The sequence below is a fragment of the Helianthus annuus genome, chromosome 2 (assembly GCF_002127325.2).
Source record: "Helianthus annuus cultivar XRQ/B chromosome 2, HanXRQr2.0-SUNRISE, whole genome shotgun sequence".
Lineage (NCBI taxonomy): Eukaryota > Viridiplantae > Streptophyta > Magnoliopsida > Asterales > Asteraceae > Helianthus > Helianthus annuus.
Window position 1 is genome coordinate 35,300,831 of NC_035434.2, and position 14,161 is coordinate 35,314,991.

Here is a 14,161-nt window from a genome sequence, read left to right on the forward strand (position 1 = left end):
TAACATTTTTCACAGGTTGTTCTTTCTTATCAACACAAGTCTTTCTCAAAACAGAGTTAGAAGAAACTCCCTGTTTTTGGTAGTTGGTCTTGGGGCAATTCCAAGCTATGTGTCCAACTTCCTGGCATTTGAAACAGGTTCTTCTGTCAACTCTTTGAGCAAACTTTCTCACATTCTTCTTCACTTCAGCAAGAAACTCCTGATTTGACTGCTTCCAGAACGGTTTCTTCTGTTCATCCTCTGAACTTCCTCCTAAAACAAATTTTGTTTTTGGTTTATAAGTTTTCTGATTTTTATAATTTTCTGATGAAATGAAACCAAGACCTTTCTTTTTGAGATTACCATTATGGTTTGATTTCTTTTGGAAATTATAACCACAACCGTAACCCATTTTCTTGTTTACTCTTTGTTTAATCCTTGAAGTGTAAGGTTTAGGTTTTGCAGAAAGATTTAAATCTTTTATTTCAGAAATATTAATTTCTGTTAATTTGAAAACCTTTTTGATCATTTCAGTTTTAACACTTCTTATTGGGAATTCATTATCAGAATATAATTTGTTTGAATCATTCAAAATATAAGCCAAATTGATTGATTCATCATTCAAATTAGATTTTGATAATAAAAATTCCTTGTTATAAACCCTCTTAACCGGTGAACTCGGACTCTTCTCAGACGAACTCGAACTATCTGACTTAGACTCCGACTTTGACTCTTCATCCATATCCAACACCTGATCGACAACTCTCTTAACTAACTCAGACTCATGATCAGTGTCAGACGCTGTGAATGTGACATCAATATTGTCTGGTAATTCATCAATGATTTCAGACTTTAACTTGATGTTTAGAGCCTTGTCTACTCGTTCCTCATTTGGTTTCCTGGGAGAATAACTCTCAAAGATAGGAGGCGGACATTTGTTATACTTGACACTTGGTTTCTTACCAGTATCAGTATCTTCAGTCTTTTCTTTCTTGAAAGCCTCAAGACCTACAACAGTAGGATATACATGATCAATCAAATAATCACAAGTAGTATAACTCAACAGTAATCGTTTAATCCTTTCACTCTCAATCTTCTCAAGTTCCATCTCCTTCTTCAACTTAGCACAGTCTTCAATATACTCATTGATAACACTCTGCTTTGTCATTAATGTTGCGCTCATTTTGTCATTTGCTTTTTCAATTTCTGAATTCGTCTTTTTCAGACTATCATCTGTCCTGTTCAGCAAATCGTACGACTCCTTCACATACTTCACATTAGACAGTAAATCTTCTTTTATCTTCTCTAATTCAGCAATTTTTTTGTCTTTTTCTTCACAAGTTTTGCAAAATTCTGAACATTTCAAACATGGTTTTTCAACTTTAACCACTTTTTCAACTATCTTCTCAACTTCGATAGTCTTTTCAACTTCAACAAGTTTCTCGACTTCAACAAGTTTTTCTATTTCGACAGTCTACTCTACTTCGACAACTTTTTCAACTTCAACTATTTTCTCCACCACTTTTTCCACTTCAACAATCTTTTCTATTGCATTCTTAATTACTGCTTCAACTTTTGTTTCATCAACTTCTGTCTTTGCTTTTTCATTTGCGAGTAACTTTGCTGCTTCCAGCTCTCTCTTCAGTCTGTCAATCTTCTTTTGATTCGGCATCTCAACTTTATCTGCATAGAAAAAATTAAAGCTGTCAGGAACAATGCTTTTTCTACATTTATTAAGATATTCTTCTTCATCATCAGTATCAACATCGCTTCCTAGATCTGGAAATATTGGAATTCTTTTCTGACTAGCTTCATCTTTCAGAACTCGGGCACCTAGAGCTGAATCAGGTATGTATTTGTAGAATTCCTCAGCCATGTTTCAATAATCAGGTGATACTTTGGGAAACACCTATAAACAAACAAACAAACAAACGATCAGTTTAAACGGAACGAATACGTAAAAGTGTGTGTTGATGAAAACAATCTAAGACTCGTGTCGAAGATTTGCGGACTCGTTCCAATGTTGTTCAAGTGAGATCTCTGAATGAATGGGCCTAGAATGATTTAGACCAAGAATCTTGTAACAATGAATGTGACCGACAACTCTCAAATGTTAAGCAACTATGATTCGGCCGTCAATGATGGTGAACCTTGGGCCGATAACAAACAATGGGCTGACGAATTGATTGCCGACAACTATATAACTGACAACACTTTTGATAACACTTTGTGATTGGGCCGATAACCTTTGATTTTAATATTGATTAGGCCGTGAATCTTTAATAGTCACAATTAATAATGGCCTGCTATATATGATAACATCTAAATTCTCATTGGGCCGATGACATATGTTTTGACTAACAAATTGATTTAATGGCCGACATTACTTTTTCACATGCAATCAAAATATAAGGGCCGACAATTTTTTAATGTTCAAAATACTCATTGGGCCGCTGATTATGGACTTCTCATGGGTCGATATAAAGTGAACTGACAACACATGTATCAACTTAATATGATTGGACCGATTATCTGTCTCGTGACTTTTGTTGTAGGTTATTAATGACACCTGTACTTGTTGACTGACATGTTCAAATGAAACGACGACATTGTTCAAGCGAAATCAGTCTATAATGTTCAAGCGGAATCACCGATTTCAATTTCAAGCGAAATAGGACTTTATCTTTCAAGCGGAAACACCTTTTTGAAGCGGAATCTGATTTCGTTTGAACTAACACTAACTATTTCGAGCGGAATCAGGTTTATCTCAAGCGGAATCAGTATTTTCGAGCGGAATCAGGCTGTAAACTCAAGCGAAATCATGATGACATCAGCATTCAATCGAGTAATTTCAAGCGAAATCACTAAAAATGTCAATTTTAGGTCGATTTTAAAGCTGAAACTTATAAGGCTTTGTTAATTCTCAAATCCGAACACAGTGTGAAAATTTGAGCCGATTTTAACCGTGAAAAGATATAAAATCTGAAAAAGAAAGTGTAGAAATCAGAAATTGTGATGAAAATAGGTTGTAATGGCAAGATCTCTTCCTCCTGTGCTCTGATACCAGTTGTAGGATCGATTTGTGACCCAACTGAGTCATTCAGAAGAGTTCTTAAACTATACGAAAGGCGGAAACAGACTTATATACTCGAAACAGCTTGAGTATCACTTTAAACTTCTTGTATATTGAATTAACAGCGATTACAGTCACAAGAAATACCGGCAGCATTTCGCTACAAGTTCCTGATTCCCTACCAAATGAAAAGATCACTAGCCTATTTATAGTGTTTCTGATTCCCCACAAAAGTGCAATGTTCATTTCGTGGGAAATCAACATTTTGTCATTTCGTGGGAAATCAACATTTCGTGGGAAATCAACTCTAAAACTCTATTTTCCCGTATAACGTGCCCTGATCTAACATATCTAGTACTAGACCCGATACAAGACGAAGTCGACAGATGTATGCACTAACATAACCATTGGACAATTCGTTGATCTTGAAACATCTCTAGATGAGACATTTGGAAGATCGAAAGCCTTTGAAGAAAGGATCAATCTAATGAATGAAAGCCTAGTGAACAATAAAGACAAACTCTTGTACACATGACACAACAAGAATTATGGTCGTGAGAGAGGTTTTAGAAACCATGGACAAGGATTGTTCAACTCATCACAAGGCAAGTGGGATGATGGAAACTTTATACTAGAGAAAGGAGAAGATGATCCTTCACATGATGAATTTAGACAACAAAGAAGGGAGGAGAATGCCTCACATAATACATACAAGAATAAAAGCAATCAGATGAAGTCTGGGAAGAATTTAAGCAAGGTAAAATGCTATAATCGCCAAAAGTTTGGTCAATATGCTTCAAATTTCCCTTGTCCTGAATCAAACAAAAGAAGAGAGGGATTAAATCTGGTACAAGAAGACGAGGAACCACCCCTCCTAATGGTAACTAAAGAATATTTCAAGGATCATCATGAGATTTCCTTAGATAAGGAGAAAACGAAAATATATGTTACTAGTTAATTTATAATGTCAAGATACGTCAATCATGAAGAACCAGAAGGGACAACATTAATCACTAAAAAGGAATCATGTTTTAGAAGGAGAAAGATCATAAATAGAAAGTGTCATAAAGAGAGATTCCGAGTCTTGGAAGTTAGATAGCTGCATGATTTTGAAGTGAAGAAACAAGAATCCAAGACTGATTTGAGAAATAGAGAAATAGTGTTAGAAAGCCAGATGCATGAAAAGGAGAAGTTATATGTAGATAAGATATACAGAGATTGAAAAGTTAAAGCCCTTTAAAGTATATTAAGAGAAGGAAAATAGATGCAAGGAATGTGACGAGATGTCATCCTAAGAATGTATACTCAGTAGAAAACCTTATTGCCAAAGATGTTGAATCAAGTTACAAAAGGAAGAAACCAGAACCGGTTTGTGATTTATAACCATCCAAAGACAAACCAGTCAAAATTCAAGAAGAAGGTGTATAGGTTTAAGATGGTGACATTCAAAGAAAGTGTGAAGACAAATTCAATGCTACAAGTCATGAAGATAAAGTCAAAGAAGATAACATCCACCAACAAGGAGGAAGCCGAAGTTACCATCCACCAATATATGCACAGCTACTAGCTTGCAAACCAGAAAAGGTTGCAACAATTGGTTTTTATTTAAATTTCATATTTGCCTAATTTGAGACTTCTCATGCCTTAAGAATAACTCAAAAACTTCACAAAGACTTAAGTGAATATTACGTGAAAATTTCCTCACTCTGTATGCTGCGGATGATGTTATTAGTCAAATCAAGAAGAAAGGGTGCCTAGATTTTGTTGGAGAAAAATGTTAATGAAGAAGGGTTTTTTTCACTAATTTTGCATATTTATAAATATATTTATATATGTGTTGTATACATATTCATTTGTGGGTTTCTGTTCTACCATGTGAAAGGATCACAACGAACCAAATTATGTCCAAACTTACGCTAAGATGAATGAAATATCGATACTCGGAAGTCATATGGTTGGAACAATAAAAAATGAGAAAATCGATAGAGCTTTGTCAACTTGTCCCACATAGGTGGGATAACAAAACTCGTTGTATATTGTTTACCATTAGGCTAACACAATTGAGGATCCTAAGCACCCTAACTCGCGCCATCACACGCACATGTGTGGCATGGTTGCAATGCACTTTGATGGCGCACTTTGCGCTTCACACATCACGTCGCCGCTTAGGAGCCAACTCTGGATTTTTTTTTTTTTTTTGACGTTGGTTCAAGCGGGTGGTGCAACACCCGCTGACACCATCAATTGTTTAGACATAAGCACTTTTTAAATTGCTTCTTTACACAACTTCAATTCGTCTTATTTTTCTAAACACATTTATACTCGATACTATCTCATGCATGAGGGCCATCTACGATAGTACACATATTGCTTCGCTTGTTTACCTTGTGAGATAGACGTGTTCGCTAAGAAGAGGCGCAAAATCGGTTTTAGAAGACCCATATCAAACACGATCCTTAACCAAAATCCATTAACGACAATTTGTTTATTATTACAGCGGAAGGTCCGTACAAGAAGGTGCAGTTGACATTTTTCTTAGAGACATTGTTTGAATCATTTATTTACATATTGTTGTATTTTATCTATAAGTTTGCTCGTTGTTGTATATTGTATTATAGTAATACTATTTTCCATGAATAACATGACTATCTTTATTATATATTTCATTATATTATTTAATAAGAACTGAACCTATTTTCATCAAGTTTAAGTCGACACTAACAACTTTTATTATTGTTCCTTTTACTTGGCCACACCTTTTGCCATAGTAATGAACATATATGTTGATTGGCACCCGCATTCCATATGCAGAAGCACATGTTTTGTAACATCAACAGTCAAAACTTACATGCATGTTGGTATTGGTACTATAGATATCTGCAGCTAAATTCCAACCATCCTTTATGAACACTACAATAACATCCGATCACCACCCGTTGCAAAACGTTGGGTAAGATCCTAATTTAATTTTTTTAAATAAAAATAAATATCACACAGGCATGCATATTTCTACAAGTCACCATTTTCTACACAAATGCATAATTTATTATTAGTCTATAAATAAATAAGTAGGTTTTCTACAAGTCACCATTTTATATCTTTGCACGCCATGTTCTCTATAAAAAACCAAAATATCACACCATCCTCCTCACTCCTCACAATGGAGTTTCCGTATCTACTCACCACCCTCCTCTTCTTAGCCTCCTACCTCCTCACCACCCGTCTCCGCCGCCAATCCTCCACCCTCCCACCCACCGTCTTCCCCTCTCTCCCCATCATCGGCCACCTCTACCTCCTCAAACCACCAATCTACCGAACTCTAGCCAAACTCTCCGCCAAACACGGCCCAATCCTCCGTCTCCAGTTAGGTTACCGCCATGCCCTCGTCATCTCCTCCCCTGCTGTTGTCGAAGAATGTTTGAATAAGAATGACATCATCTTTGCCAACCGCCCCAAGATGTTGTATGGAAAAATCATCGGCGTTAATTACACTAGCCTCGGATGGTCGCCTTATGGCGAAAACTGGCGCCACCTCCGCCGCATTGCCGCCATAGAGGTCTTGTCGATACACCGTCTCAACGAGTTCCATGACATTCGCGTTGACGAAGCCAGACTTCTGATCCGTAAACTGCTTTCCAGTTTCAACTCTGGTTCTTCTCAGGTGAGTTTTGTATTTGCTATCTCAAATTTCAAAAAACAATACAAACCTCATATATGCGCTAGGGGTGTGGCTATTTGCACCTCCATTTTTACTGTTTATATCTCCATTTCGAAAAATATCATGTTTATAATTTTTTAAATTCCACCCTTGTATTTTCTTATGTTCTTCTTTAATACCTTTAAATTTTATTTTAGATATTCAACTATTATTTAAATAACTTTATAAACATTCTGTAACTAATTATTCATTTGAATATTAAATAACTTTATGAACGTTCTGTAAGTAATTATTCATCATATTATTTATTCTTTAACTTGTCTTTATAAATAACTTTACAAATTCTCGTTAAAAAGTTGTAAGTTACTATATGTCTCTTTTTAATCCCTTTATAAATATTATTTATTAGTACAATGAATTGTTTTTTTTTTCATTGATATTTAAAAAGAGTGGAAAATTGTATATTCTATTTTTTTTTAAATAACATCAAACAAAACTCCGACCCTTTTTTTTCTTTTCGGTTGCCAGAAACATGGCCAGAGAAGCAGCGCCTTTGATACTATTACGTCAAAAAAAAAAAAATAAGCTTAAGACTATGATGAGTTCGTTACGTTTAAAACAAATGAGTAACACATTAAAAAATGAAGGTTAACCAAAACAAATTAAAGTTAAGATTTAACTAAAACAAATAAAGTTTAACCGAAACAAATTACAACTGAAGTTTAACCAACATATTGTACAGTTCGGTCTGGATTAGGATTTTTTAGCTCCTTATACCGGTTTATACGAGAACTGTACATAACTTCCATAGAATTGTACGTATACACCTAAATATTCAAACTAAGGCAACTAGGTAAACCCCTAGAAAAAATATGGATATTTCCTAATACAAATTTTCAAAAATAAGAAAATACAAGGGTTGATTGTATTTATTTACAAACTTCAGGGGGTGAGAGCAACCAGTAAAATTTAAAAAACTGGGAATGCATTTAGCAACACCCATGGGCTAGGGCTAGAAGCCCTAATTACAAAACAATATAATACCCCTACCTAACCCTATAGTTTATTTATTGGGGAATTTACGAAAATGGCCAAGAATCATGTTAACTTACCAAATTGGTCATCTCATGCGTCGGAGGAGAAGCGTATCACCGATTACGAGACACCTTTTGCGTCTGCAGGGCTCATTCATGCGTCCTTATATATAGAAGTGACACGTGTCTCAATGGGATGCACGGGATGAGTCACGGATGCATGGGATGAGTCACGGACGCATGGGATGATGGGATGAGTCACGGACGCATGGGATGCCTCAAATCTCGCTAAAAGTAAATTTTATGAGTCACGGACGCATGGGATGAGTCACGGACACATGGGACGCGTGGGACGCATGGATGTCATTGAGACACGTGTCATTTCAATATTTAAGGACGCATGAATGAGCCCTGCAGACGCAAAAGGTGTCTCGTAATAGGTGATGCGCTGCTCCTCCGACGCATGAGATGGCCAATTTGGTAAGTCAAAGTTATTCTTGGCCATTTTCGTAAATTCCCGTTATTTATTTCCCTTCGGTGACGGATCCAGAAATTTTTTTATAAGGTGTCAAACTTTTATTAGGTTCATTCGTCAATTGCTATATAATATTTTTATTCGGTCTGGTTCGGGTCGGGTCGGATCTAGGGCATAAATCTTACCAATAATTAAATTTTCAAAAACTCAACTTTTGTTTTGCATGGTTAAGTATTAAAGTCTATAGTATTAAAAAAAAATATAGTGAAAATTAACTCTTTTTGAACGGCATATAGTTACGATGTTTTTAACCAGATTAGTAGTTAGTATGTTTGTATCACCAAGTTAGTATTCAAATTTCTCATTTCATAGATTTGAACTCTAACTTTCAAAAGAAGTAAAGTTTCCCATCTCTCTTAGCACATGACCAAGATATCATTGATTATTAACTCCATAGTTGTTAATAATATATTATATTACATTTGTTAGTAGTACTCAGTTATTTTCTTACGAACAACTTCATCCTCTTGTAATTCATATTCTTGTTTATTGTTTTTATTATTACTTTAGTTGGAAATTAACGAATCTAATAAATATAGATATTTACTTTTAGTTTATTTTTCTATCAAGTATTTTTTTTTTTTTAACGGCAAATTTGGATCACTGACGGACCATTGGAGTATCATCGTGCCACCAGAGGAACCACCCGATCATATCCATCTCCACTAGGCATAATGCCACACCAATTCAGGAGAAAACCCAATAAATATGGGAAAACCCCCTTGTAGGAATTGAACTCAGAACCTATTGGTCCCAAAGCCTTAACCCACCACCAAGATGCCACTAGACTATAAAGTATTATTTCTAAAACTCTAAAGATATGTTTACATAACCTAATAAAACATAAATAAATAAAGAAAAAAGTAATGATCTAGTAAAATAAAAACAACTGAATATCACATAAGATTTGAATATCATAAATAAATAAATAAATAAATAAGTAATATCATATAAGATTTGAACATCATAAATAAATAAATAAGTGAAGATTTGAATATAATAAATAAATAAATAAAAAGTGATGATCCAGTAAATAAAAACAACTGAATATCATATAAGATTCGAATATAATATAAGACTAGGTTAGAACCCCGTGTATTACACGGGTTGAATAAATGTAATTTTTTATATTAAATAATAAAAGGTTATATCTTTATAAACCCCGTACATTGTACGGGTTAAATAAATGTAATTTTATATATCAAATGATAAAAAAAGTTATATCTTTGAAAAACCATGTGTATTACACAGATTAAGTAAATGTAATTTTGTATACTAAATAGTAAAAACTTCGTATCTTTAAAAAAACCGTGTATAATCGGGTTGAATAAATCTACCAAATAATAAAAAAAATTACATCCTTAAAAACTCCGTATATTACACGTGTCGAATAGATCTAAAAAGAGTTATATCTTTAAAAATCATGTCTATACACAGATTAAATAAATGTAATTCTGTATATTAAATACTAAAAACATCATATCTTTAAAAAAACTCATGTATAGTCGGGTTGGAAATCTACCAAATAATAAAAAATATATATTCTTAAAAAACCCTGTGTATTACACGTGTTGAATAAATCTAATTTTACATAGCAAATGATAAAAAGGTTATATCTTTAAAAACTTCATGTATTACACGGGTTATATAAATGTAACTTTGTATAGTAAATAATAAAGAAATTTATATTTTTATAGAAGATTAAAAAACAAACTTAAAATAAATAATAATAACTAAGATAAATAATAAACTCGGTTACTATGTTCCCCTCAAAGTGAACGTTGGAAGCAAAGTATTATATAAGCTTTTGAACCTCTAATGAAACTTTCAAAATTACCCTCTTCGTCCGTATTATTATTAATTATCTTTTAATTAATATTAATTATTTATAATTAAGTAGGAGATAGAGATAAAAAAACTAAAAAATAGATAACTCCAATGAATGACATGTGTCTCAAAGTTGGTTTCTTTTATTATATAGTATAGAAGATTAGTAAAATAGGTGATGATCTAGCAAATTGCCTTTATTTGTTTTCGTTACTATTATTATTAAATGTCCTGACAATATAATAAAATCCTATCCGTTTTTCTCTTTATTAGTTAACAAGTTTTAGGTTGGATTCATCTTAGGTAACAATGAAGTATGTGTTTTACGAACTAACGTTGAACGTGATTATGAGGATGATCTGCGGTAAGAGGTACTTTGGTGGAGATAATCCGGAGTTGGAAGAGGAAGGGAAGCGGTTCCGGGAGATGCTGGAGGAGACGTTTGTGCTCGCCGCATCTTCTAACATCGGAGATTACTTGCCAGTGTTTAGTTGGTTGTGGTTGAACAGGTTGGAGAAGAAGTTGATTAAGTTGCAGGAAAAAAGAGAAGCCTTCTTTCAGGGGTTGATTGAGCAACTTAGGAAATCTAAAGGGACTGAAGATGCAAATAAGAAAAAGACCATGATTGAACTGCTGTTAACGTTGCAAGAAACGGAACCAGAGTACTACACTGATACAATGATTCGAAACTTTGTGCTGGTAAGATTAGTTTTCCTCGAACTATTATTAGAAAATGATCATTATACAATGAATGATATAGTTTGGTTATCAGGCTTTATTAGCCGCAGGAAGTGACACATCGGCTGGAACCATGGAATGGGTTATGGCAGTTTTGCTAAACCACCCACAAGTTTTAAAAAAAGCACAAAACGAAATCGATAATGTTATCGGGAATAATCGTCTAGTTGACGAGTCAGACATACCGAACTTACCTTACCTACGCTGTATCATAAACGAGACATTACGATTATATCCTGCGGGCCCGTTACTAGTTCCACACGAGGCGTCAAGTGATTGTGTTGTTGGTGGCTACAACATCCCACGTGGGACGATGCTGATTGTAAACCTATGGGCCATACATCATGACCCGATGGTGTGGGACGACCCGGAAATGTTTAAGCCAGAAAGGTTTGAAGGGTTAGAAGGGACACGAGACGGGTTTAAGTTATTTCCATTTGGGTCCGGAAGGAGGAGTTGTCCAGGGGAAGCGTTGGCGATTCGAATGCTAGGGATGGCTTTAGGTTCGATTATTCAATGCTTTGATTGGGAACGAACGAGTGAAGAGTTGGTTGATATGACCGAAGGTCCTGGGGTCACCATGCCTAAGGCAATTCCATTGGTAGCCAAGTTTAAACCGCGACAAGAGATGACGAATCTACTGTCCGAGTTATGAGTTGATTACAGTTTGATTATTGTTCTTAGTATTAAATAAAGTTGAAATACTTGCATAGCAAATCCATTTGCAACACACAATGTGGTTTAATTATTGTTCTTAGTCCTTGATTTGTTTGTTGAGGTGAAACCAATGTTTGCAAGACTGGATTGGATACGGATAACTGCTTTAACCGATTATATTGGTAATGTTGTTTGATATTCATGTGTAAAAAAGAATTGATGTATATCTGAACAATTCGGGTATTGGGCCATCCCGGTTTCTGGGTTAAAACGGTTATGAGTATGGTCAAACAGCACGGGTTAAAACGGTTATGAGTATGGTCAGCTAGCACAAAAAACGTGTATGGCAATATGCTGGTCGCTCATGGAACTGGGTTTTGAAGAGGAAGTAATTGGGTCTCTCAGTTCTCGTTTTAGCTCCATCTTTATTTCCGGTTTGAACCAGTTCAGGTCCAGGTCGGGTGTAACCAGGTTAGAACTCTTAACAGCGGAAGTCGGTGATACTTCTATCATCGTTAACATCATCATCATCGTATTCGTGTGTGTGTTTGATATGAACGTGTATGTGTACGTACAGAGAATCAAGAAGAATGCATATGGATAGTATCTTGAAATATCTTAGTAACTGATAATATTCACAGAGATTACATATATATACTCGGTCAGTTAGTTTGATAACCGTCACTAACATAATAACCTATGATAATTATAATATTACATAATAATAATAAACAATATATGCTATGTTTATATTCTAACACCATCCCCTAAACTTAGCATCGGCAATGGCTCGTCACGTCTGCTTTGATGATAAATGCATTTTTTCTTTAAACTTGTCATGATTCGTCCATAGATCCACCTTGATTTGTTTCGTGATGCCGAGTACGGTAATATTGTTGTTCATTACCCATTTTGTCGCTGAGAGTCTTTGATATGTCATTAAAGCCAATTTAGTGTCGCTAAATCGTTCTGTCGCTAATCTGTCTTCTGTCGCTATCTTTCTTCTCTTGTCACTAACTATCGTCGCTAAAACTGGAAATCCATTCTTTCCTTTTTGTTCCCGCCATTCCTGCTTACTTCCTTTCTTTATTTTAACTTCTAATTTCATTAACTTTTGCATTCTTTTCTTAATATTCTTGTCTTCATGAACGGTTCCGGTCATCGGAACATCATCTTGCATATCACCTTTTAATAAGACATACGAGTCTTCATCTTCTTCATCGTTGCGGTCACCACCGGAATCGTAGTATTCGGTTTCTTTAATTGAATCATTGTGATCCTTCTGATCACTGATTGGTTCTTCCTGATCTTCCCGATCGTAACCAACCATATCGATATTCGGGGTGAAACATGCCCCATCGTGAACATCTGTACTTGCCGGATTCAACATCGAAACGTCTTCTTCATCTTTCTTCTTGGATTCCCATGTTTCTTCTTGTCTCCCTTTTGATTCTCGCTCTAATAACTCGATTTCGATTTCTAATTTCATTAGAATATCTCGCTTCATTCTTGCGAACATTCGTGATCGCGGAGTCGTACGTTCGGGATTGGATTCTTGTCCGTCTTCATATCCCCTGTTTTCCTTCTTCATCCGGATGTGCCCGGAATCGTATAATATCGATCGATCTTCATCGATTTCCCACCATGGCTCTGATACCACTTTGTTGATACACGATTGTGGACGCGACTCGCGAAACGAGACTTGGTTGATGACACGATATTCCTCCGTCGAGTGCATCAAGATCAAGAATATCGGGCGTAGACATAATGGACTTTACCTTAGTCCTTGGGCTGAAACAAGTCAAAGAAACAAACATGGGCTTAACAGTTGATGAAACAACCTTTGGGCCCAAGCCCATGTTCGGCGAATCACAAGGGAGTCGACGAAACACATGTGTTTCGTCGACCAAGATTCCATTTCATCAAGAATGTTGTGTTTCGCCAAGCTTATGATTCGCCAAGTCTGATTCGTCGAGTTTAATTCTGTTTCGTGGTGTTGTGACTATAAATAGTCAGTCTGTGGATAAGAAAAGGTGGAGAACACATAGACATAAGAACATAGAGCACACACACGAGAGTTTTAGAGAGTTTATAGAATATATCTGTAAACATTGAGCTTGTAACCGAACCTTTCATACGTATTAATACATAGGTGTTAATCGGTGAATATTGTGTGTCGTGTATTTGCGTGTTCTATCTCGGTTTGCCTTTCCGGTTGGATTCCGCACAACCGGGTTGGTTTGTACACAAGGATTAGGCGACTAGATCCTCCTAGCCGGACCTACAAGTGGTATCAGAGCCTTGGCTCTTCTCCTTGTTAAAACTGAGGTGTTCTTGGTTGTTTTTCGGGTTTTAAAGTTTATATTTTTCTGAAAAACATTGTTAATCGGGTTTAAATCTTGTTGTTTTGCTGGAAGTTCTTAGAAAAATCACTTTTTCTTTCATGTTCACATATTAGAAGTCGATTTTTAGTGAAGTTTCAAGCAAAACCGGGTTTCGGAAGTTTGTGAGTTCACCGGAAAACTCATATTTCTGGGTTGTGTTCTTCATACCTTCAAGTGTTCTTCATAAAAACAACTTTTTGATCCTTAGAAATTATTTGTGAAAATTGTTTGTGTATTGGAAGTTGAAATTGATTATAATATTCAAACCATACTTGT

At 35.4% G+C, this 14,161-nt stretch overlaps 1 protein-coding gene across 1 annotated transcript; it reads left to right on the forward strand.

Annotated features, from left to right (window-relative positions):
- Window positions 1–6,212: 6,212 nt before the first annotated feature.
- On the forward strand, window positions 6,213–11,699 carry LOC110915196 (cytochrome P450 81Q32). Its single transcript, XM_022159859.2, has 3 exons — window positions 6,213–6,713; window positions 10,410–10,805; window positions 10,879–11,699. The coding sequence occupies exons 1-3, from the start codon at window positions 6,213–6,215 to the stop codon at window positions 11,497–11,499; spliced, it is 1,518 nt and encodes a 505-aa protein (XP_022015551.1). The 3' UTR covers window positions 11,500–11,699.
- The last annotated feature ends 2,462 nt before the right edge of the window (window positions 11,700–14,161 follow it).